Source organism: Bos taurus, chromosome 28 (genome assembly GCF_002263795.3).
Source record: "Bos taurus isolate L1 Dominette 01449 registration number 42190680 breed Hereford chromosome 28, ARS-UCD2.0, whole genome shotgun sequence".
In the NCBI taxonomy this organism is placed as follows: domain Eukaryota; kingdom Metazoa; phylum Chordata; class Mammalia; order Artiodactyla; family Bovidae; genus Bos; species Bos taurus.
In genome coordinates, this window is record NC_037355.1 from 28,145,083 (window position 1) to 28,170,655 (window position 25,573).

General features: G+C 55.2%; 1 protein-coding gene across 1 annotated transcript; it reads right to left on the reverse strand.

The window, feature by feature from the left end:
- Positions 1-105: 105 nt before the first annotated feature.
- On the reverse strand, positions 106-25,365 carry SPOCK2 (SPARC (osteonectin), cwcv and kazal like domains proteoglycan 2). The gene is given in 11 exon segments (NM_001101115.1): positions 106-3,879; positions 3,976-4,113; positions 5,580-5,642; positions 7,078-7,296; positions 7,800-7,919; positions 8,339-8,453; positions 10,079-10,193; positions 11,276-11,390; positions 11,650-11,695; positions 12,064-12,072; positions 24,964-25,365. Coding segments are annotated over 11 exon segments (1,275 nt in total). The 5' UTR covers positions 25,153-25,365; the 3' UTR covers positions 106-3,733.
- Between the last annotated feature and the right edge of the window lie 208 nt (positions 25,366-25,573).

The following is a 25,573-nucleotide window of genomic DNA, read 5'->3' on the forward strand; positions in this document are numbered from 1 at the left end:
TGAAACTGAATAAGAGAAGCCTGCTGACCAGAAGCCTGGACTCTGGGAACTTGTTTTGTGAAAAATGACACCGAGGGAGAGAATAATCAGAGTAGTGCCAGTAGGTGGTGTTTATAAAGTTTTTATTTTCAGTTTTCTTAAAAATAACATTTGATTTCCTTTATGCATGTGTGAAGTGTACTTGCTTTCTTAGGCTGAGTTAATAGGCAGATAAAGACAACACGAGGCAGGGTCCCCAAGTAGAAGTGGGGGGAGGGGGCATGTGAAAGGGAGGCGGGGCACAGGGGAGAGGGTGGGTGACCCACGGGACGCTTGAGTGCCCATCAATGCACAGACACGGTCTAACACTTTGTTTTTCGATTTTTTTTAAAGACATCTAAAATTACTGAGAGATACAGTTTCAGCACTTAAATATACAGACGGAAATCCAAGCACTTGAACACAATTCTTAACTCTAAGCTCAGTTATTGCACATAACACAGTTTAAGTAGGCTTCAGGCTATAAGCTCTGCTTGGGACTTCCTTGGATGTCTCGAGTCTCCTTTTGCACCCCCAGTGTCTCTTCCCTTTGACCCCTGCCAGTCCACAGCCTCATGATGATGCTGGGGGTCAGTGGATTAGCCATTCATTCTCCCCAAGGGCTGAGGGGGAGGCTTTGGTGAAATGGAGGGTCCCCAGGTTGATGCCCATGGACCCCCCACCCACTCTGGTGAAGCTGAAAGCACATGGAGCTCATGAGGGGTGAGTGGGTGGCCTGCCCAGATGGGGTGGCATGAGGACGGAAGTGTGGCCATGGCCACGTGTGGTCACAGCCCCAGGGGGTACTGGGGCGCAGTCACGCCCCCTCACGCTCTCATCGGCTGTGCTTCCCTCCTCCTCCTTCCTGAGCTCTCACACCTCCTTCCCCATTGCCCTGAATCCTCTCTGAGTGGTCTCTCAAGGCACATTTGTTTGTTCTGACTCCAACCTGTCCCATTTAGACGTGACTGTCTCTCCCAGCGCCCAGGGGAAAGGAGACTGGGGTGGCCAAGGGCAGCTCTAGAGCCAGGCCAGAAATTTCTTTGAAAATCTGGTCACGCTCTTTTCAACACAACTCAAATTCCACTGCCTGCCTAAACCAGGGGAGTGGGGACAGGACAGAGAGAGGACACAGAGAAGAGGGATGCAGAAGAGGCCGGGTGGCAGACAGCTTGGTCGAGGGCACACATCCAAGGAGTGAGGAGGGACAGCCCTGCAGTCTTGCTCACAAGGAAACCTGCACCTTGTCTGACAGGAAGTAACCTGAAGGCCTTCAGCCCACTGGGCTCAAGCTGCTTGGTCTAACTTTGGGGGCCTCGGTCCCAGAAAGTGGGGTGAAGCAGCATAGGGGCTTCAGACAGGGCAAGGCTGGACCCCTGAGTCCCACCAGCGTCTAGTTCAGTGTCTTTTGCTTTCTTTCTACAACATATATACAAGGTCATAAAAATGTGCACAGCCGGAAGACCCAGAGACACGGAGAGGATGCGTGCCCCCAGGAGGGGAGGGCCATTGTGAGAGGAGAGGGGCGCCCCTCCTCCACCCCAGGACGCCCCAACATCCTCAACAGCTGCGCCCAGGAGATGGTTCCAGAAGTCTGAGCCAGGGCAGAGGGAGGAAACAGACAGACTCCAATCCTGTGAGAGCACAAAGTTTCAAGTAGCTCTGAGAGGGGCTGCGCTCAGAGAGCAGAGGGCTGACTGGACCGGTGTTTCCCTGAACCGAGCAGGGGAGCAGAGGGCGGGCTGGGAGGCTGGGAAGCGGGGCGGGAGACGGGCAAGGGGGATCTGGGGCAGCGCGGGACACCTTAACAGCCGGAACTGTGCTGGAGAATGAGAAGCGGTTCATGGGGCTAACTGGAGTTTCGTTATTTCCCCTCAAGGGAGGACCTAGAAGATATGAATCCCAGGGTGGAAGTAAAGAAGCCAGGGAGCCAGGCTGGGAGGCTTGCCCAGGGAACTTCACCACATGGACCCCACACCTGCCACCACCCAGCACACAGGGTGCTCCTCCTCACACGCCAGGCCCCCTTGGCTCACACACACACACACACACACACTCACACATACACACAGCACTTGCCATACACCATAGGGCATCAGAGGCCCAAACCCAGGAAAGAAATTCTTTACCAAAGTGTTAGGAAATTTGCTTCAACAGGGAGAACTGGACAGAGTAGGAAAAAAAACAAAACAAACCAGGGGGTACCTGCTCATCCACCCCAGCTGCCACCTGCTAAGCAGATTTGGGGAAGCACTGAGACAGCGCCTCAGATTCTGGCTACCCCAGACCCGTCCCCTCTGACTTTTCGCAGCCCTAAACACCCCAGCGCTTGAGAGGCCCTCCACTACAGCGGCCCTAGGATCCCTCATAGGGGAGGAGGGAAAAGCCAAGGAGCTGAGAGGACTGGGGCTGGAAACAGCCCAGGGGTGCCTCTCTCGGAGGAGGGACGGGAAATGTCGTGGTCTCTGAGGGCAGAAGGCTGCAGCTGTCCCCTCCGTCACAGGACCTCAGGGACAATGCCTTTATGGGTCTGGATGGGAGGGGAGCATTTATTAAGGGGTCAGGGAGGAGGTGGCACACACACTGGCGAGACCCAGGCTCTTTATCTGCTGCCTGATCTTTAGGCTCCTGGAGTGGGGGCCCCAACCAGGGAGACAGGGAAGGTGTGCACCCCCACCCCAACAGGAGCAGAGGGAGCTCAGCTGTACAACTGCCACCCACTGCCTCCACAGAGCAGCACAGACCAGGCCCCACCGAGAGCTGCAGGGAAGGCCCGAGCTGTTCTGACATCAGGGCGACCCCGCCTCTCCTCCTAAGAGCTCTAAGAGATCTGCAAAAGCAGCTCCCGCTGGCGCCCCCCCCACCCCCCGCCCCCGCTCACGTGGCCCCCTCACCATCCCAGCAGCCTGGCGAGTGCTTCTCCTCCCCCACCTCTCAGCCTCTGCCCCCAGCTTCTCAGCCACCACGGCTCGCCCTGGCCTGGGTTAGGAGGAGAGTCCAGCAGAGGGAAAGGGCTCCCTAAGGTGGGTGCCCGACTCACCTCATCTGAGTCTGAGGAGGGGGAATGTCAGAGCCAAACCGGCCAGCAGACAGCTCCCTGCCCTCCCTCCCCTTTGGGACCCATCCCACCAGGCCAGGGCCTGACTCCAGAAGGGACAGGGCTGGGGGGCGGGGTGGGGGTGGGCGCGGGGAGCAGGGAAGGGCACAGGCAGGAGGAGGGGGCTGGTTGAGGCAAGGACAGAAAGCCAGGACCAGGAACCCCAGGGTGACAGGGCGGCTTGGATGGGGCTGGGGGGCTGGCAAGGGGGCACAGAAGCCATTCTGAATCAATTTTCACTTTGCAGGGTGTGCATATGTGTGAATGTGCGTATTTCAAAAGTAACAAATGGAAGAAAACAACCACAAGAGACCTTAGGGGCCTTTGGGTGACCCTCTGCCACTAGCAGTGTGGACCAAGGACACATTTGTCAGTGCATGCCACACACACACACACACACACACACACACACTCTTGCATACGCAGTCATACATCCTGGCCGTGCATCCACACACGTGCCATGCGCACTCACACGTCTGGTCCTCCCCATTGGAGCCAGGGTCCTTTAGGCTGTATTTTCTGGATCCATTTGTAATCTGCCTGCTTCTGTCCAGGTCTCTGCTGCCGTGTCTCCCCGGCCGTCAGCACCCTGGCCTGCCCCGGTTCCCCGTGGGCCGTCTACCAGATGTAGCCTCCATCGTCCGCCTCGCCCGCCTCGCCCTCCTCCTCCTCTGTCTCCTCGCCTGCTTCCTCCGTCTCCTTCTCCTCCTCGTCCTCCCAGCCGACACCGCTCCCGAAGTCCCCTGAGAAGCCCACGATGTCGTCTGTGAGGGGAACCAGCCAAGGGGCAGGTTAGGACCCTGCCGGCAGGGAAGCCCAGCCCAGCAAGCGGGGCCCCCGGCTGCCGGCCCCTGGCTTACCACAGTCAGGGCTCCCGTGTGTGCGGGTGCCGGTCAGCTCCAGGCCCAGCTGGTCCACACACCAGCAGTCTCCACTGCTCTGGTCACACTGCATCTTCCGGTAGTAACCATCCTCGTCACAGCTCGGGATGAAGATCCCTGCGTGGGGCAGGCCCCATAGGGTCAGAGCAGGGGCCTCAGGGTGTGGGCTCCTTTGAGAGGTGGCTCCCGGAACCTCGGACTCACAAGCACGTGGGCCCCACCAGAGCCCAGCCAGACCAGCTACCAACCACTTAACAAGCTCGGACACCCAGGGCTGGACGCCAACGTTTCTTCCAGTTCAACTGACCAGAAACAAACAAACAAAAAAAAGCCTTCCTTTCTAAGCCACCTGCTCAGCCCCTGCTATGGGTCCCATCTGCCTCCACGGCCCCCCAGTCCTGTAGGATGGCCAATCTGACCTCATTGTGCCAGACGCCCTGGATCCTGGGCTGTGCCTAGGCCTGCTAATGCCCAGCTTTTTCCTCCCAGCCCTCTGATTCTGACCTGCCCTCGGGGCCCCCCACTTTCCTTCAGATTGCTCCTTAGTTCACTCAGTGAGACCCCCACCCCGGGGCCCTGGGGATAGACAGACTGCCCACTCTGTGGGGTGACCTGTGTAAAAGGACAGCTGCTCAGTGCACACGCTCCAGGAGCACAGACCAGAGAGGACTGCTCCCAGGAGGCAGAGACTGGCTTCCTGACAGAAGTGGTGCTACACCCAGCCCGAGGGCCACTGGGCTCTCAGTCGGTACGGCCTTGTGGGAGGTTCTAGGGGGCTCCATGTACGCTGGTGTCACTGCTCAGTTAAATGCCAGGCTGCACTCAGGAACTGGGAGGCCCCATGGGACCTGCCTCGTGGACATCTGTCCGCTCACCCACCAGGCTCAGCCAAGAGCATGAGCTTTCTGTTTCCCAAGAACGTTTCCCTGCCCTCGGCTTTGCTCCTGGCTGGCTCACTCTCATCCCCTCAGCTCTCCTCTTGGACACCAGCACCCCAGGGAGGCCTTTGCTGACTTCTGTCCGCTGTGCTCTCCCTCGGCACCACACACACAGGAGCTCTTTCTGTTGTGTCAATTTGTGGGTTGTGTTTCCCCAAGTAGCCTGTGTGCTTTCTGAGTCCAGGGACCATGTCTGTCTTGCCCATCAGTTCTGATCTGCGAGGGTTCACTGCTGTCTCTCCAGAGTTGGCACTCAAGTATTTGCTGAGAACATGAGCATCTGCTGTGGGGGGGGGGGGTCCTCCCTTCAGCTTTGCACACCCTGCAGTCCACAGGGTTGCAAAGAGTTGGACACGACTGAGTGACTGAACTGAACTGACTGACTGAACTGAATTGAAAGGAGGGTTCAAGGAACTTTCCGTATTTCTACCTACAGTCCCAGCAGGAATGGGCACAAAATTAGTGCTTAAAACACACTGAGGGGCTGGTTGGGAGACCTTGCCTCACCACGAGGATAAACAGGAGAGGAATTTCCCTCTCCTGTCTTCCTAAGCCAGGGCCTCCTCTGAACTCAGCATTTTCCATGACACCCACAGGCTAGAGCCTCTGGGCCTCAGAGGTACCCTGGGGCACCTGCCTCCTCACCTGGCTTCTTCTTGGCAGCCTCCTGGATCTGGATGCGCTCCAGCTCTGCCAGGCAGGGAGGCTCTGTGGGGAGAGAAGCAGCCTCTGATGGGGGCCAGCCCGTGGTGCTGACGGGACTCACTGAGCCCCCCTACCCAAGGCTTAGCAACCAGGCAGGGGGCTTTGCAAAATTAAAATACCCGGGCTCTGACACACTGCCGACTGCGGGATGCACTGATCCCTCTAAGGTCCCCTGAAATGACAGAGGGGCTCTGCCAGGTGAGAACACCCAGGTTCCAGTTGAGAGAGGCTATTCCAAGGCTGTGGGATGGGTTGAGGCTCCCCAGGGCCTTGGGGAGGGTATTGGGGACTCATGGGATAAATAAACAGGATTCAGAAGAGGAGGTGGGGGTGAATGCACAGATTCCCCAGGGTGAGAGGCCTCCAGGGCAACATAAGACTGGAGGGAACATTCAATGGAGGCCTGAAAATAACTGGCAGCCAAATCTAACTTGTCTGTGACCTTGAGAAGTCCCCTAGCCCTTCCCAGCATGAGGCCCGACTGGCTGTAAAATGAGATCAGCTCCCAGCTAGACGGCTGCTGTACAGAACAGAGAGCATGAGCTCCAAAGGCCTGGGAAGTAATAAGTGCTGCTGGAGCCATGCGGAGAGAGTGGAAGCCTGGACAGTTAGGGACAATGAGACTGATCAAAACATGAGACACTGGCAGGGGGAGCTGTGATTTACATGGTGCTCTGCACCCAGATTTTTCTCACTTCATCTTCACAACAGTCTCTGAGGTATTGTTATCTCCCCATTCAGTTGCCCAGGCTCCCAAACCAGCTAACGGTGGAGCCCTAGCGGAAGCCTCAGCCTCAGGCCACAGATGCTGTAACCCTCCCACCACACGACCACAGTGGGGACCAGGCCAAACACCAGAGGCAGAGCAGGGGCTGCCCCACCTCTGGCTGGTCAGCTGACCCCTTGGAACCTCAATTTCCCCATCGATGATGGTTACCCCTTGACCTAGGTGGTCTCTAGGTGTGTGTCCCGCTTTGGTTCAGGATATAAAAAGCTGGCAAATGACACCACATCTCTAATGATCACATGCACACCCATATTTGGGGCGTATACTATGAGATGCATTCAAAAGTGGAATCACTAAGAAGCCAATGAAGCTTCAGCTTCAGGACCCCTTAGTCTCTTCCAAGCCCTCTGAGGGGCCCTAGAAATTTTACATTTGTAGTTTTTAATACTCTTCCTCAAAGTAGGCCTCCAAAAGTGCACAAGCTTCAGGACCCATAATATCCACTCAGGGCCTGCTGAGGAAGGGGGTCCACGTGCTGGTTCCCCTGGGCTCCAAGAGATGAGGTGCTAAAGAGTGCAGGAAGCTGGGGAGCTGGCAAGGTTCTGGGTGGTGGGAGGTGGCCAAGAGGTAGCCACCTGACTCCCAGAGGGAGCCTGGAGTAGGAGGCAGAGCCCGCATGGCAGGCAGGGGCCTGGGGAGGGGCCCACTCACTCTCCCTCCAGAAGCAGAAGCACCACTCAGCGGTGGAGACCCGGCCGTCCTTGTAGGTGTCACAGGAGTTGAAGAAGGGGCGGATGCAGACTTCGTACTTGTCCAGGTTGATGGCAGCCAGCTCTGTCTGGTCCAGGAAGAGGTCGGCACTGGTGTCCAGCTTGGAGAACATCCAGCCGATGGAGTCCTTGCAGCTGGCCCCCAGGCTCTTGTCCAGCCCTGAGGAGAAAGCCACAGTTCAGACCTGCTTGAGGTAATCACTCCATCCATCTGTCTGTCCATCCCTCCAACTCTCTGTCAGCCCCAGCTCTCTGTTCAGGGTCAGGACAGCTCAGAATCAATCCGACCACTGGGGTGAGAAACTCAAGAACAGCTGAAGGCCCACCCCTCAGCCTCTTCACAGGACCACCCAAACCAGTCAAAATCCTGTTTAGAAAGACCTTCAGGGAAAGTAATTCCTTACCTTCCCTTGGCTGCTCATTTCAGGGTTTAGTTTCTTTCCACCCATTTTAAGGAGTTCTTCCTTTTAGCTAACTCAAACCCCTCCAGTCCAGTTGAAGCCTACCTCCCCTTGTTCTGAAGTTTAGGCTCTTTGAGGCGCTCAGTGTCTGGCAGGAGGGGGAAAAATGTGGGTACCCCCCAGTGGAGCCAACTGGCCCCAGTGCACACCCATCTCCCCACTTTCCCGCCCTCCTCCCCGGCACAGCAAGCAGCTCCCATACCGCTGGCCGGGCTGGCTCCGCTGTTGGCTGAGCCGTTCTGCTTGGAGTTCTCATGAAGGAGCTGGAACCAGTCCCGCAGCCGATCCCCCAAGTCGGCCAGGTCCTGACCGGTGCATGTCTCTGCAGTTGGCAGAACAGGGAGAAAGGAGTAGAGGGTGAAGGTGGGGTGAAGCAGCAAGCATGGTCTCGGCTGGGGGTGGTGCCCTACAGGCCTGGAGGCCGGGCAGTGGCGAGGAGCGCCAGGGGGAAAAGGGAGCTAGAAACCAGAGGCTCTCTCTCCTCCTCTCCCATCTTCCCCTCCCCCTCACTCCCTAGGACCAAAAGCACACGGCTCCCTGTGATGAGACCAAGCCCTCCTGCTCCATGCAAACCAGACCCTCCAGCTCCACAGGTCCCTCAGGCCTGTTCCTGGTTTTGGTCACTTCTCCCTTCCCATTGCAAACCTCCCTTGCCCTTTCAGAGCTCTGAAGGAGGACCCCAGGAGCCCTGGCAGTGAGCCGCTCCCCACCCCAAACCTGCCGTGGCCCAGCACTCATTACCTGGTTTGCTGTCGGAGGTAGAGGTGGCGGCCTGTTCTGTGGGGCAGGGGCAGGGGCCCTCGCATCTCACTGTCAGCTGCTTGCTGCTCAGGCACGCCTGCTGCTCCAGCTTACACTGCAGGACAAGAAAGTCTGCTGGGTGTCGGGGGCACTGCTGGGGGCACCCTCCAGCCTACCATGGCAGCCACATTTGCCTTCCCCCTTGGAGATGGGAGGGCCAGACCTGCAAATAGCACAGAAAGGCCCTCCCACTCCCTCTGCAGGCCACAGGTGCCCACTGGTCAGAGGAAGCAGACCCAGGAAAGCGGGAAATGAAATGCTCCCGGGATCCCCACTCTGCACCAGCCTGCCCTCTCTGCACATTTGTCCTTCCCAGGGTACCTGCATGCCCTCACCTCATGCACCCACCCCTCCTTGCCCTCTTGGCCTCTCCTCCCCCTCCCCACAGTCCCTTGGCCCCTGGGTAACCAGCTATGGGCCCCTCCCTCGCGGCCTTCCCACAGTCACTTCCATGGGCTCTCTTGATAACAAACAGCTACTACCTACTGCTGCTGCTGCTAATTCCCTGGCCTTTAGAGCTTCTGAGAGGTTAATTTATTCCTTGCTTTTAAAGCATTTTTCTGTGGTGGTGTCTGGTTTCTCCCCATGGGATGACCGCTCATGAAACTCAGGTCCTGGTAGCATCTTATTACATGATCTCACCTGGTCCCCCTCAGCTCCATGAGGGAGAAATTGTGTTTCTTGTGCTCAGCAGAGAACACAGACATTCAGAGAGGCCCAGTGACTCAGCTAAGGCCACAGGGCTGAGCTGGAATCCAGACCTTCTAATGACCTCCACCTCCTCCCTGGGCAGAGCAGGGACCCTCACACCACAGCCTCCTGCCCACACCTCGCTTTGCCCTCAGGTGGTATGACTTGGTGCTCTCCTCCCCACCCCGACTGGCTCTGCCTGCCTCCTCTGTAACCCTCTGCCTCCTCCAGGCAGCTTCTGCCCTCTGGCTTATTCTTTCTCTCCTTCCTCTTCTCCCTGGTGACCTCATCCTCTCCCCAACTTCAATCATCACCCACAGCAGATGACTCTTAAATGTGCCTCACACCCCAATTGGGTTCCTAAGCCTAGAACCCAACTCCAGCTAATAGTCCATGCCCCCCAAACACCAAACAAGTCCTCACTGCTAGTAGGAGCATTCACAATTAGCACCTGCATTTCTATGGTACTTAAAGTTTATGCTTTCACAAATATTGTCTCATTTAACCCTTACAAAAACCCTACAAAGTTGGTCTTCATTCCCCCGACCACCATTCCCTCCCACACTGTCATCTCATGAAGGATTACTTCCTCTTGTCCCAGAATGCCTGCTGCTTGCAGGTGAACCATCCTGTCCATATGGATACCCAACCATGGAAAGATGTCAACCCCCAACACCTGGATGACAGAACTCCTTTCTTCTGTTGCCCTCTATGTTTTCCTGAAGCCCTTCCCTCACCTGCTCGGACTTGTAGTTACCGGCCTCCTCCAGGCCCTACCCCTCACCTGCCCAAGGTCGGGCGCAGGATCTGTCTCAGGCTCCTGGGCTTGGTGTCCGCACTGTGGCTGGCCACACTGATGTGCTGACAAGCGCGCCTGGCCCCGCATCATTACTGGGAGCCACGCAGAAGGCCTGGCTGAGTTGTTCTCTCTGCTCCCTGTAGCCCCAAGTGCACCCTCCCTCCACCACACCTGGGACCATGGCTGCTCACCACTGAGCTGTAAGTGTGGCCATCAGAGCCGCAGACAGAGGCAAGGTGAGCCATGTGACAGGGCTTACAAACGGTGTCTTTGTTTCCATGGAGTTTCACAGCGGGCTGCTTGATCCTACAGGAGGAGTGGGATAGGAGGGCACAGGGATGGAAGCAAACATGAGACAGACAGAGGAAGGGAGGGTGCAGGAGACTGGTTCCAACAAGAAGCTGCTCTTGGTGATCTACAGCATTTGCAGCTGCCTCCCTGCTCCCGCCCCGCCTCCCATCACCCCCAGTCAGACCCTCCTCTCGCTCACAAAAGTGGAACCAATCAGGCAGAGTATAGACACTCCCTGCTTCCCCTTTCCAGCAGGGCCCTCAGGTTCAACTCCAGGTTCAACTGTAAGATGTAAATGGGAGTTGTACTGGCATAAGGGGTCAGGTCAAATCAGAGGTTGCAAACTGATGGCCCGAGGGCCACTTGTGGTCTGTAGACCCGAATTTTATTGCACCACCAAGGATTTTTGTTTTCAATTGGGTTATGTACCAACATTTGCAAAATGGAAGAGTTCACATAAAGAATCCTGGATTTCTGGCCTAGGTAAAATGGAAGATATGGGAGTCCTGGTCCCGCATTTCCATAAGGCCTGGGCCTACCAGACTGGCTCATCACCAATGCAAGCTCTCTCTTCACGCATTTACATTACCTGCCAGGCCCCTAAAGGCATCTAAGATTGCAATCCCAAGTCCCTGGTCACTGATTATATGATTAAGCAGAGAGGGGAGGAAGATGAGACCTTCTCCAAGGGTCTTCGAGTCAGGTAGGGTCTTGCCCTTGGACTGGAGCTAAAGCCTCAAATGCTCCTCACTGCTTCCCTCCTCTGCGAGGTCCACTTGACTAGGGCCAACAGCCAAGTGAGTGAGCTTGGAAGTGGATCCTCAAGCCTGAGTCCAGCCTTCAGATGAGGGAGCCTCAGCGCACATCTTGACTGGAACCCCCTGACAGTCCCTGAGCCAGAACCACCCAATAAAACCACATCTTCGCTCCTGACCCTCAGAAACTGTATGATGACGCACATTTGTCCCTTCAAGCCACTAAGTTTGGGGGTAGTTTGATCTGCAGCAAAAGATAATTGTTACCTAGGAGAGGATCAGTTCAGCCCTTGCTCTTTAAGCAAACCCCCTCCAGCCCTTCCACCTCCCCAAGGCCCTCACCTATGCTCCAGCTTCTTGCGGCTGATGCACATGGCCCGCTGGTAGCCCTGGGCGATGCACACTTTATGACGGCTGCACTTCACCTTCTGGCAGGGGTCCTTGGTGGTATCCAGGGCTGCAGAGGATGTAGAGTTAGAACACAGGTCATCTGGGATTCAGTGTCAGAGAGCCCAGGAGCCCACAGCCCCACTTCTAAGCTGGGAAGCCCCCCCTCACTAGCAGCCCTTGATAACCACAGCTCCTCAACTTGGAAGTCTCATCTCGATCTGGGCCTGGCTCCCCAAGGAGCCTCCAAGGCCACAATCAGGACTTGCCCTCTGGTCACAAGTCCTCATGGGTATCAGTCACCTTCCCCTGTAAGAGGGGCATGTTACCTTCATCTCCTTGCTGATTGTCCTCCCAGCTCTTGATGTAGTCATCCTAGGGAAGGACAGAGTGGGTGAGGGGGTAGAAAAGGGCTAAGATTTACAACCTAGAGCCAAAGTTCAACTCCAGGGCCAACAGAGCAAGGGCCCGGGCCACTGCTTCCTCATGCCAACTGCCACCATTCTGGTGGCTTCCCAGGTGACCCTGTCTACCCAGGCCCTGCCAGCTGCCTGCCCCAGACCTTTAGCCCCTAAACCCATGTCCAGAATCCCTTCTGGCCTTATCCCTAAGTTCCTTATTTCCGACCCCCCCATCCCACACTGAATGCTGCAGGGAAGGAGAAATTGGGGTGAGGGTGCAAGGGAGAAGAGTGGGGTGTAGAGCTACAGATACCTATGCAGGGGGCCCCAGGCAGAACTCACCTCTACCTCCTAGGGATCAGGCAGCATCAGCAGGCCACGGGAAATGGAGCAGGAGGAGAGAGGGAGAGACGGTGATTTTAGTGTGCGGCCTATCCTCAGACCACAAGGTCTCAGGGCTCCCCAGGCCTTCATCATGTGACTGTGGGTGCTGGGCAACAATCTTTGACTGCTACGGTCCTCTGATCTCTACAGCTTCCAATTGGAGGATGGTATTCCTATGTCTTTACAGTAGAGAGCTTAAGGCCTGGGCACACTCAAGGCTGGCCTTAGGAGCAGTAGAGGTGAGGATCAGGGCTTTGAGAACGAGGTCCCATCCTTCCACTCCAGGCCCTGAAGATGGTCCCAAAGGCCCAGCCCTGGTCCCACCACCAGGACGGATGTCTGAGGGGCCGTACTGCCTGGGAAGGGATTCTTATGCCTCTGCCCTGGCTGTTTCAGAAACGCCTTCTCTCCTTCTGCCAGGGTCCTTTCCTGGGCAGTCGCCTCAACTGACACCTGCCCACCATGCAAGTGAGGCAGAACGGGCCTCTCCTTCTGGGCTGCCTGGGGACTGTTTTTCAGTCAACATCTACCTTTCCTGAAGAACTCAAATGGTGTACTGAGAGAAAGGGGGGTCTTGGCCCCTCCTGATGGCTTTCTCAGTTCCACCATCCAGCTGCAAATCCTGACTCAGAAAATCCTGAAAAGCCCCTCTGAGGTCATCTGTCCCAGCCCCCGCTGTGTGCAGGAGAAGCCAGGAAGCCCAGAGACAAGAGAGGACCTCATCCAGGTCCCACCATCTCAAAGCCCAGGTCTCCTGGTGCCCAGCATAGAACGCTCTGCTGGATACAACACACCATTAGGGACCCAAGGCAACAGTGTGTGCTGGGTGTTCACAGGTAAAAAGGATGCTTCAATAAAGTTCACCCAATGCTAGATATCTTTTATCTGAAAATGAAGTAATAACCCACATATGTGTCCAAGCAGCCAAGTGTCCCCAGCCCTTAGATCCAGGAGCAGCAGGAGGAAGGCCACAGGAGGGGCTTCCAGGGAACCTGGCCTGGGCGGCCCCCTGGGCACTGGACAGGCCAGCCCACACTCCTGGCTCAGGAAGCCAACTGACTCCACAGGGCGGCTGGAGTCCTCTTGTGCCCTGCCCTGGGCAAGCTTCTACAGAGACTGCAGGGCAGCCCTCAGGGAACTACAGCATAATTCCCTGTTTGTCAGAACCAAAGGAAGCCAGCCCAGACCCAGCCCTTCTTCTCCAGGAACTCATCAGGGTGAGGGGTCCCTCCTGCGGTGTCTACTCCACCATGGATGGGAAATGAGGCTGAGCGTGGCCAAGTGGTTGAGGCTAGAGTTACAAGTTGGGGCAAAGGCAGAGGCTGGCCTCCACTGAACTGGGGTCTTCTCACCAACCCGGTATTCTTTGGGAGGGGAGTGGGCATGAGGTTATGAAGAGGACCGGGGAAGTAGCTGGTGTGAGTCACCCGCTCTCAACCAACGAGGTGTGTGTACCACAGAACCTACCCACACCTGAACTGGACCAGGGAGGGGTGTCAGCCGAGGGCCTCGATGCCTGCTCACTCCCCCTTCACTCTGGCCCTACCCTGCTGCTTTAACCTCTAACCAGGCTGTGAGCAGAAGCCTTTGAGACTCAGAACCGAGTAGGTCCTCAAAGGTCAATACCAAGAATTTCTGATTAGAAATCCATGGGGAAGTGGGCTGGTGGAAGACAGAGTTCTAAGAAAGGGACTTTCCCTGTCCAGTTGCTGTGTAAGAGCCCTGGTGGGGAGCCATCCCCACCCACCCCAACCTGAGCAAAGGTAGGACTCCCTCCTCTCATTCAGGATACAAGGTTTGAGCCCCTTTCATATACAAGTGTTGTTCTGGGTTCTAGCTGAGCTCCTTGTCTCCACTGCTGTGGATGAGGTAGGGGGAGGCCTAAGTGGTTCTAGATCCCAGGGCCCTTACTCCCAGGAAAATGGGAGAAGCTAGTCAGAAAAGAGTGATGAGGAGAGGGCCCTGGAGTCACACAGAAGCCCACGTTTCCCCACCAGCACACCCTGGGCAAGCACCTTGGCCTGTTGGAGCTTAGCATCTATCTCCTGGGACCACTTGGAGATAAAAGGAGATAGGGTCTGAAAAGTGCCTGGTGTTCACAGAATACTCAACAAATAAAAGCTGTTATAGCGGAAGAGACCAGAGAATTCAGATGGAAGAATAGTGCAGGGGCAGGAAATGAGCAGGGAGAGGCTACACGAGGGGCCCCTGCAAGTGGAGAAGAAAGCGGCCACCACTGGGACAGCAAAGACACAGGAGTGTGAGCAGGGTCACCCCAAGGGGCCTCAGTGAGAGGGGCGATGAGGAAGTCCAGTGGGTGACATGGGAATGGCTGCTCTGAGGCAGAGACCAGGGGCACACTTAGGAGCTCCTAAGGTCAGGTGTGGGCTGGTCCATCTGTAAGGTGCAAAGGAGGCATCTGTTGGCAAGTGTGAACAATGCCTTTCAAAGCAGTGGTGTCTGTTTACGGCACCCAAATGGGCTCACTAGCAATTATGAGAAACGGTCTGATAAGGGCACCGGAGACTTCTCAGCAAACAGGCCTGTTTCCATCCCGGCTCTGCTGCCAATCAACCCTGTCCTCTCCTGAGAAATGGGGATTTGGAAGCGCCCACCTCCAGTACTCTGGGGCCAGGGCCAGGGTAGAGGGCAGATAGGTCATAGGCTGAGACCCAAAGCTCTAGGCAAAGGGAAAGCCCATCTATTTTATCTGGTAGTAGAACCAGCCATGACCACCGCTGCACCCAGGGGTGCTCAGCACAGGGCAGGCACATGGGGAAAGGCTGGGATATATAAGCGGCTTATATGTCATGGTGTTTTTAAATTAAATCCTCTCCATGTATTTTTATGTCTGTCTTCCTTTTATTCTCAGATTCCTGTGAATAGGGCAGAATGGATAGGATCAGCTACACAACAAAAAAAAAAAAAGAGAAAATGGAGGCTCAGAGAGGCAGGGCAATAGGCCAAGGGTCCCAAGACAGATGAAGAGCTGGGCCAGGACTTCCCATCTGGGCCTGACCCTATGACCCTAACCCTATACAGGAAAGTTTTGCTCTTACGGGGACAAGGGGAATGGGTAGCAAGGACTTTGGACCCTCAGTTTGCTCTAAACTTGGTTCGCTGTGCGTCCTCAGCAAGTCACTTGCCCTCTTGGGGTGTCTCTCAGCAACAGCTGAACATCGGAACAACCTGAGGAACTTTTTCAGCCCTCCATTGCTGGCGCCACCCAAGCCCACAGGGCAGGCAGCCCTGGGCTCCCCTGGTGCTCAGCAGGCAGCTGAGTGAGCCCATGGCAACAGCCCTCAGGTGTCAGGTCCTTCCAGCTCTGTCTCTTGGTCTAATGCTCTCATTTGCTCTCACAGCGGGCCTCAGGGAGGAAAAAGAGCAGTCATTCACTTCCTTCTGAGGACACCTCACACAAAGCAAACACTCAGGCCAACTCACTAACCCCGGGTCTCCTGACTCTCAACCTCCAGCTTGAAGCCTTTTCCTTTGGAAAGTGAAGAAAGTGTTAGTTGCTCAGTCCTGTCTGACTCTTTGCAACCCCATGGACTGTAGCCTGTCAGGCTCTTCTGTCCATGGGATTTTCCAGGCAAGAATACTGGAGTGGGTTGCCATTTCCTTCTCCAGGGAACCTTCCTGACCCGGGGATTGAACCCAGTCTCCCGCATTGCAGGCAGACTCTTTACTGTCTGAGCAACCAGGGAAGTCCAAAGGGATGCTGTGGCTGAAGTGCAGATTAATTTATTCTCTCAAATCTCATGACACCAAGCCCACTCCACCCGCTGCTCTCTCTCCAGCCTGCCCTCCCCTCCCCACACCCACTGGTGCCACCCTAGCAGCCCTGGCCTCAAGTACTTCAGGGTCTCCTCTGGGCTGTCCTTGGCCCCACCCAACTCCCACACCCCTGCAGGCACAGGGATCTTTCTAGGACATAATTCTGATCATATTTCTCCTATCTTTAAACCCTTCACTGAATATGCAACTTTCTCTCATTTTGAAAAAAACTGTTTAAAAGATGATTAGGTTAAAAAGGATGAAAATCAAAATATTAACAGTGACTTCCCCTGGGGAGAGGAATAGAGAATTTCAGCATCTTTCTGCCTTTTTTCATAAGTTTCCAAAATTTCTACAATGAACATGTATTAGTTTTGTAATGAAGGTGAAAAAAATAACCACAATAAATATCATATTTAAATACCCTCACAGGTTCCCAGTCACCAACAGAAGAAAGTCCATCTTCTCTCAGTCTGTTCCTGTCCCCATGTCCTTCCAACAGATGTTTCAGTCTGGCCAGGCCTCAGCAGAGCCTTCTTCCCGCTCTGGAATGTGTTTGCATCCAGCCCCCAGAACTTCAATTCATATTTCAAAACTCAGCTTTCAAACTTTATCCTCCCTAACTTTGCCCCATATCTAGTTTTCCTTCAGGCCGACTGTACCTAGCAGAAGTTTATTATTACTCTGGCTACATGAAGCAATGCCATAGCTTCTGACCTCTTTAGATGGCCAGTTTCTTGAGGGCAGAGACCATATGAAGTTCACCTAAAAATACCCAAGAACAGCTAATAGTTTCTCACAAATTACCATGTGGGAGGCATTGTACTAAACATTTCACACTCATTGGCTCATTTTGCTCTTCATAAAAATTTAAGGGAAAATTACTACTATTATCCTATTTCTCAGGTGGTAAAATTGAGGCTTGGAGAGGTTAAGTGACTTATGCAGGATCACACATCAAATTGAACAGCAGAAAAGTATTAGAACTCCAAGAACTGGGATTCCAGACTTTGTGCCCCTAATCAGGACTCTCACTGTTCCTTAAATGTTAGAAGAAAAAAAAAAAGTCTCAGAATCGAACCCAGGAGGCCTAACCCCAGCCCATGAGTGACTCTCCCTCCACACCAGCTCTGTTCCAACCCCTAGGCTGGAAGTCTTGTAGCAGAATGGAGGGATTGAGAGTGGTGGAGGAAGACACCTGGGGGCCCCCCTTCTTCAGGCATTTTCCAGAATCCCTTCACACACCCCTGGTTGGGCTGGTTTGGAGCTAACCCATCTCCTGCTTTGATCTCGGCAGCTCAGCCCGGTTGCCATGGAGACGGGGCCCACTGTGCCAAGCTGGGGGAGAAACAGTGGTGAGTGCGCAGGCCTAGCTGGGCTTAGGGGGGCACATGCTGGGTGTTTCCAAGTGCTGTTTACTTCCTGTCATTTTAATTAGCACCCGAATCACCCGCTCACTTCACAGCTTGAATTAACCCAATCTCTCCCAACCTCTCCATCTGGTGGGGAGGACGAGACGCGGCAGTGAATCAAGCAGAAGAGCAGCGCCCCAGGGCTGAAAACAACCTGGGCGAATCTCCACCTGCCTCTTTGCAGCACAGCGTGATGGGGAGACAGACACCGCCTACCCCCGCCCTGGCATAGAATGTGGGTATCCACTTGGCCTGGCCTCTGACTGCCAACAAGATGTGGGCTGGAGAGGCCTTTGGTCTACAAAGTGAGGATGACTTTCTTGTTTTCCTCCCTGAGGTGTGGAGGGACTCAGTGTGGCTGTGAGAGCACTTTGCAAACTGTAAAGCCATACACTTTCAAAACCCACAAAATAGGAGCACTTAAGCTGGGTTCTTCGCACATACGGGGAGTCTGGGGGACAAGGTAGATGAGAGGTACTTCCCGGTCTCATAGTCACAAGGAGCCTCAAATGCAGACTTCTGATGTTGTCTCCAGCTGAGGCTCTAAGATGCGCTGACAGGACGGAAAGAGGTGCATCATGAGACTTTAAAGAAACCACAACTTCTGTAACCCTATTATGGCATTTTTAAATTTTTTAATAGATCAAGAACCTCTAAAAATGGAAGTGCGCCAGGCCTCTCTCAACCTCTGAAAAGCCTTGTAGCTGGCATTATTTCTGCCTCATTCCTCAGGTGAGGGAACCTCTGACAGAACCCAGTCCCCTGAGAACGCCCAGGAGTGGGGAACTTGTGGCTGGGGGCTCCTGCTGTGACTCCCTGCAAACCAGCAGGGAGCACAGAGGGAGGGGCCCAGAAAGGAACGAGCAGGGGTGAAGTGGGGGCCGTCTGGCTCCTCCTCAGCTGAGGCTGACACCCCCATCGCATGCCCAGGCAGAAGGCATCTTGAGGAGGCAGCGCCCTCCACACGGAGGAGACTGAGAAGGGAGGGGGGCAGTCATTAAATATTTGCCCCTCTCTCAGAGGGAGTGGTGGAGGCTGTGTGAGGCCTGGACAAACAGACGGAGACAGGCATCTGGCAGACTCCCTGCCTCCCACCTCTCCCCTCGGAGGAATTTCCTTGGAGGACAAAAATGTGCTTATTGCTCCCTGCATGCCAGGATCTCTACCTGGCCTCAGGTATGCCTGTACCAGCCCCCACCCACCCCCAGACTCCATGGGGCCTGAGCTCTCCACTGCTCCAGGGGCATCTCAGACCCCAGTCCTTGGGTTTCCAGTTCAGGCAGTGGTCCCAGGGGTCCACAGAAGACAGAGAATAGGAGAGAGAAACAGGGGAGAGCAGACCTGGAGCTCTGTTCTGAGCTGCCTCAGGACCTCTGTTTCCTTTCTAGAACATGAGTGGGGGGCAGGATTGCAATCCAGGATTCTCTGAGGAGGCCCAGACACTGGAGCTGAGGAAGCACAGGAATGGGGTCGTGAAAGAGCATGTGGCATTGTGTCTGGTCCTTTTCTTTACCTGCAAGTGCCCAGTGCTTAATGCTGCCAAGCTCCATGATTCTGCTGCCCAAACCTCCTAAACTGAAGAGCGGAAAAGGAGCCTGAACAAGTTTAGACTCTTCCATGTCCTCTAACCTGTGCAAAGGAGCCAGGGATCAGGGAAGGAGTCAGCAGCTTGCATCCAAGCAGGGGTAAGACACCGGCTGGGCCTGGCTTGTCCTTCCTGCTGTGTGCAGCTTTGACCTGTTCTCAGATGTCGGGGAAGAGACTTGGAAGGGCAGGATGCCCTGTCTCAGGGAACCTGGTTGCCACCTGAGGTAGCCCTGTGCTCACCCACACACAGGTCTGATGGAGGGTGACCTGCTCTCTGGGCCCACTGAGGTGGGGGGAAATTCTGAGTCGCCTATGCACCCCCTCACCGAGGAGAAAGGAGGCTGCCTGCACCCAGGTCCAGGCTGGTAAACGTGGGGAAAACAGGGAGGCCTGAGGGCAATCTTCCTTCCTGGCATCTTTCATTCCCTTATCGTACAAATGAATCACTGGAGTCAGTGCTGGGGTTCTAGCTTTGACTATCCCAACCATTCAGGGCCCAGAAAGGGGAAGAGAGCACCCCAAAGAGTCAGCATGGCTCAGCCCAAAGCCCCACCTGAACCCATGACAGCTGCTACCTGGAGGGAAGAGGGAGGGGCTCAGAGGACAGATTAGTTGAGATCCTTCCTGGCTCTCACATTCCATGGTGCATACATTTATATGGAGCACCGACTATGTGCACAGCCACATGCAATGCTCTGAGGATGGGGTGTAAGGTCACAAAGCAGTCTATCTCTAAACCCTGCCCTCAGGGACTTGCCTTGGGAGGAACGTGATACATACCAGCAGGAGGACTCTTTATAAGCCCACAGTGTAAAGGATGCAGGGAGGCAGTACCAACACGTGCCAAGTGAGTTTATGGCCAATAAACGTGGCAGGAATCCCGAGGAAGGGGCTATATCGACAACTGAACACTGGCTGAGCCCTCAGGGGATCAGAGGCTGGGACATTTCAAGATATCACCCTGGCTTGAAGCTGGGCCTGGGTCTGCCCACGAAGCACAGACACATTTTCCCCATCTACAGCACTAAAAAGACTCACGTGATACCTGCACGGGAACCTTACACAGTGGCGACATGGCCATCCCCAGACTGGTGTTTGCCCTGGGATGCCATTAGGCTTCATTTCTCAGGTTCCTTTGTCTCTGGTTAGTACGCACTCAATGCTGATCTGGTCATAAATGCTACCTAAAGAGCAAATAAGAAAATCCTTTTCCTAAACCCAAAGTCTTGCTGCTCAGCTTGTGGCAAGGGTGGGGGTGGGGGGGTGAGAGATTCATGCAGGTGAAGGGGCGGTAGGTGGGCTCTAGTGCCATCTTCCGGAGTCACAGGATGACAAGGGCTGCCCATTAAACCCAGAGGAAAATCAAGGGCTGGCAAAGGGAAGTGGCTCTGCCAGGGAGGAAGACAAGCCGAGAGCCCTCCTGGGGCCCCTGGGGCTCAGGGTAGGCTAGAGTTCTCCCACTCCTCCAGAGAGCCCGCTGACCTTCTGGAGAATGGAGGGGTGGTGTGGGCTGGCCATCCTCTTCAGATTGCCTGGAAGTCAAGAGGAGACTAAGACAGCCTCTCCAGGCAGAGTGCTCTTCTCGCCCTCTCCTGTCCCTCTCTGCTCAAGGCCTGGAGCCCTGCTGGGTGTTCAAGAGCCCCTCACCATGCTACATTGCTCTGGGTGATGCCAGCTCCTCCAGGGTGGGAGAGGATTTGAAACTAGGCTGGAGGAGGTGGAGGCCAGAGTGGGGCCCAGCCTGAAACCCCAAAGATGGAATCCATCCTGACCCAGTTTGGGGTTCTTCTCACACACCCACACTTATCCACAAACACCTGTGCAGCTCAATCCCACACTTGCCCTGGTTCAGCTGTGTGAGGTGGAGAGAGGGGAGCCTCTTTGTGGCTGAAACTTGCTACTGGCCTACTTGGTGCTCATATAAACATATGAGAATATATGAGAATTCTCATATATGAGAATCACTAAGTAGCTAGCAGGTGGTATTTCTCTGGGCCAGACCCTAGGTTCATGGTGAAGTCCTGGGCTCCAGGGAGGTGCTAAGATCTGCAGTGAGTGAGTGAATTAGTGCACATACACCGGTGTTGTTCTCATGGAGATGGAGGTTGGTGTGAACCAGCCCCAGAAACACTGATCCATCTGGTGGTTTTTCTATGGGGCTGAAGTTTCTTTCTCTATTGCCTGAAATGGATGCCCTCCAGCCCTCAGACAAGATGTCTTCATGCTCAGTCTCCCAGACTGAAACTGAAGTTCAGAGAGGTTATGTGATGTACCTGGTATTGTGTGGCCAGGCAGCGGAAGAGTCAGAACCTGACCCCAGGCCTCATGCCTCTCCTTGGTGGAGAGCTGCCTCTGGAGGGTCACTAGGCCAGGCTGGTGGCAGGCTGCTGAAGACACTGAGCACCCTAGCCCTCCTTCCAAGGAGGCGGTGCTCCTGGCCAGGCATCCTTGAGCCCATAGGACACGAGCCAGGGTAGGCTCTTCTCTTCCATCTCCACTAAGTGTTAGGCACAAAGTTCTAAAAAGCAAAGTTGAGTTAGAGGAGCTGGGTTCAAACCCCAGCTCTGCCGCTTGCTAGCGATTTGATAGTGGATACGTTACTCAGCTTCTCAGTGCCTCCTTTTCTTGAGCCGGAAAATGGCTGGACGACAGAGTAATGGTAAGTATCTCACAGGGTGCTGGCGGGGGCAGAGAGAACAGGGACAAAGTGCTGACTGCAGGGACTGGCAGAGGTAAACACCCCCTACAGCCAGCGATGTGTGCCTCCCAGGTGCCCAGCGCTGTGCTGGACACTCATAAATATCATTAAAATGTAACCGAAGTGGAGTACAAAGCAGAGGAGCCAAGAAGATAAAGAGGAGTCAGCACTGTCCAGCCAGCTCCTGGAGCCTGCCTGGAAGAATGCTGCGTAATGGCCTGTCTCCTCTCAAGTGTCCATCTCTATCTATGAGGCCCTGGATGCTTTGTTCCAAAGACTGCAGTAAAATCCACCCACTTCTGCAGGGAGTTAAATCGAGAGATGGGAGCACCGGGGAGCAGGGCTCCGAAAAGCCCAGGCCTGCACAGATTGGGGCGCAGCCAGATCCCAGCTCCTCTGACTTGAAATTCCCTCCTCCCTGGAAACAGGACACGAGGCATTAAAAGCGATCTATCCAGACACATGTGAGAGCCCCAAGCCCACTGGAGAGGAGGATTACTCTGTCAGTAAACCCTTCACAATACCCCCTACCACCCCCTACCCCCCATCAATAATCCTACTGCTCAGAGGAAGAATGCTAAGCTGAATTCCCGGCTGACCAGCTCAGACCAATTCCACGCTGGAACCATGGCCACGCTTTCCTTCTCTTCTTGGTTTTCCTGACCGCTTTGACGTGATTCCCTCAATCTCCCTGCCCTCAATTCGGTCCAACCATTTAATGAGACACTGCCCCCACCCACACTCGACTCCTTGATCCTCTTCCCCAAGGATATTCCACTCCCCCTGCTTGTGTGCTTCCCTTGCACCAAGGCAGAGTGGGGGCCCTGCACCATTTTGTGACTGATAGTCAACAAGATTGCTCAACCTGGCAATGCCTTAGAGGTTCAAGAGAAACTCCTACCTCTCTTTTGAGGAGCCAAGGAGTATAGTTTTAAGAAAGCCTGCCTGATGAAAGGTACATAAAGCCCAATGCTACTGTGCCCAACTAGAAGGCCTTCAGTCCTTAGGGTGGGAAGTGGGGCCTCTACTAACAGAGGAGGGATGACAATGGTCTGCAGTCCTGGCATGGCCCCTGTGTATGGTCTGTGCACTGCACAACTCACTCCAGGGGCATCATTCACATGATGGCACCCCTAGAGTTATGCAGCACAGCGGCTCTGAGCTAGCAGCCTCCCGCATTTCTGCAGAGGCTGCCAAAGAATCCCTTCAGCCAGGCCCTCCTGCCAAGCCTTCCTTGTCCTCCTTCTCTCCCTGACCCCATTCTCCTATAGCCAGGGCTACCTTAAATGGGGTTTTAGAGGAAATCTACCCTATAAAGTGCCTGAGACCCTCCAAACCATTACATGCCTTGAAGCTTTCCATGAATCCTATGGAGGCAGATCTTGCAGAATTTCACTCTGGTGCCTTTCTTCTGATAAGCATGGGAGGAAGTGGGAAGTGACTGGCACCAGTACAGGGAGACAGGTGGGCAGCCCTGTGCCAGGGGGTCATGGAGTCAGTCATTTATCCTCACCCACAGAGTTGGCTATTGGAAGTCAGAGGAAGAAGGAAGGTGGGGAGGAATCTTTTATTTTTAAACTTGTACTGCTCTGATTAAGCATTTCTTTTCTCTCTGACCTTCACCAGTTCCATTTTGGAAAAGCAAACTGCCAGAGAGTCAGAGGGAGGCCTGGACCAGTGACACATGGATTCAGGACGGGCCAGCCTGCTGCCACCCTCTTACTGCTGTGGCGGGGCTGCTTCCCAGGCAGCGGCAGGAGACTGCAGCTAATCTGAGTTGGGCCTGCAGGGGACTCGGAAGAGGCCTTGCTGGAGTGCCAGGCTCGTCGCTGGACCAGCCATGGGTGGGGAAAACCGCAGGCTGGGGCCCAGGCCACTCAGCCCTGAGGACCAGGCAGCCGGCGAGTCCTTCTGATGAATTACAACCCACCAGTTTGACTTTGGAGATAAACAGTCGTTTGTTTCACAGGAACAAAAAGATGCGTATCTGCCTGCTCCCATCCTTCGGCTGGTTATCACATGAAGCATGTGTGTTCTAAACGCATTGCCAAGGAACTTTTGGATGCATACAATATACGATGAGAAAGGTCACGGTGTTATACTACGTGGGTCTGCTGTGGGAATCTGGGGAACTGAACTGGAGAAGCAAGAACGGGGCCGTAGAAGAGGCTTCCTGGGGTTAGGGCGCTGGAGAGCACCGGGTGGTGGACTTTGCGTTCCTCTTCTCTGGAGCATCCGGGCCCATCCTCCACCTCACACCCCGCCCCCCCCGCCCCCCCCCCGCCCCCCCCTGCTCTGGGTCCCAGCCACGCCCTCTGCGCGCCCCTCCTCACTCCTACTTCCCCTTCTGGGAACGAGGCAGCCTTCAGTTTCCCCTCTGATCTACAGGTGCCTGTAAACAAAGTGCTGCAGTGTTGCCTGCTCCTCCGCAGCCACCTCCACACCCCCTACACGGCAAAGTTCCGCACAAGGTTAAGCTGGGTTCCAGCGGGCGTATGCAAAGGGTCCCCCGACCCAGCTACTGAGCTGTCTACTCTTTTCAAGTGTACTGGGCTAGGGAGTCTTCCCTCCAGGTTGGAGGTTCAACTTCTGGGTCATTCTACCCCATGAAAGATTGGCCCTGGAAAATTATCCTCCATTAGTGCTCGCGTCCCTCAATGGGAACCCCAGACCTGGCTCTGGCGGCCACCCAGAGGTGGCCTATGGTATTTTCACTGCCGTCACCCGCCCCCCATTACGGACGGACGGACACGCCTTTCACCATCTCGCCTTTAGGAGGATTGCTCAGAGCGCCCCCCTGACCCTAACTCAAAGCGCCAACCGTGGGCCGGTCCTTTCTGTTGCCCCCAGCCCAAAGCCCAAGATGGAAATAGAGGGCAAGCACAGGAAGATGCTGCCTTCCCCGCCGGCCCCACCCAGACCTGCTCCTTCCGCAGTGGCCCGTATGTGGAACCTGCAGCATCCACCCACCTTGGGGACACCTGGGGGTGGCTCGCCAAAAAAAAAGAGTAGGTCAGGGACTCAGCCAAAGCCGGGGCTCCCGTCCCTCCCTCCCTGCCTCCTCCCCCTGCCCTCCACATCTCGCACCCCTCTCCGCATCCAGCCTGCAGAGGAGAGCTGATCGCTAACGCACGCCCCCAGAGCAGCTCCTCACTCGGGGCATGTATGTATGGGACTGGGGGTCGCCAGCTCCGGGGCTGAGGGGAATATGAGGAAGGGGTTCAGGAGCCCGGTGGGTGCGCGCTGTTTACTCTCAGTGCAATTATCCGGTTGGGCTGCGGGAGCCCGTGGCTGCCATGGGCACCGCCACTCCTGGCCCCAGGGTCTCTGCTCCGAAGCTCCCTCCCTAACCCCCCGCGCGGACCCTCGGCCCTGCAGACTCACATCTCGGAAGCGGTTCCAGTGCTTGATCTTGCCGCTGTACTGCGAGATGGACGACAGCCATTGCTCGTCCTCCATGAAATTGCCGGGGGTCTCGCCCTCCTTGAGCCCTTTGGCGTCGCCTTCGGCCAGGGCAGCTGCCGAGAGCAGCAGCAGCGGCAGCGCCAGCCGCCCGCAGCCCCGAGCGCGCATCGTGGTCTGAATTCGACCTGGAGGGTGGGGGAGTCTTGACTTCTGCAGTATTTTAATGTCCTTTTCCCACCCCGCAGCTGGCGAGGCAAACGTCCTCGTCTTCCTCAGCCTTCCTCCTGCGGTCTGACTCCGATGACAGACGGATAGTGGGTCGCTGCTGAAATGTGACCTGGTTAGGAGATGCACTTGTCTGAAAAAAAAAAAAAAAAAAAACCCAGCGCTGGACGTGGAGAGGAACAGAGAATCAGAGAGGCTGCGCCAGTAGGGGCCGTGTCTGTAACTGTAGCATCAGCATCACGTTTGACATCATCATACCTGGTTTAAAAAAAAAAAAAAGGAGGGGGTAGATTTCAAAGGGAAGCGCTTAATCGGAGCGCCAAATGCCAGTCAGCCGCTGCAGAGCCCAGCCCAGCCCAGCCCA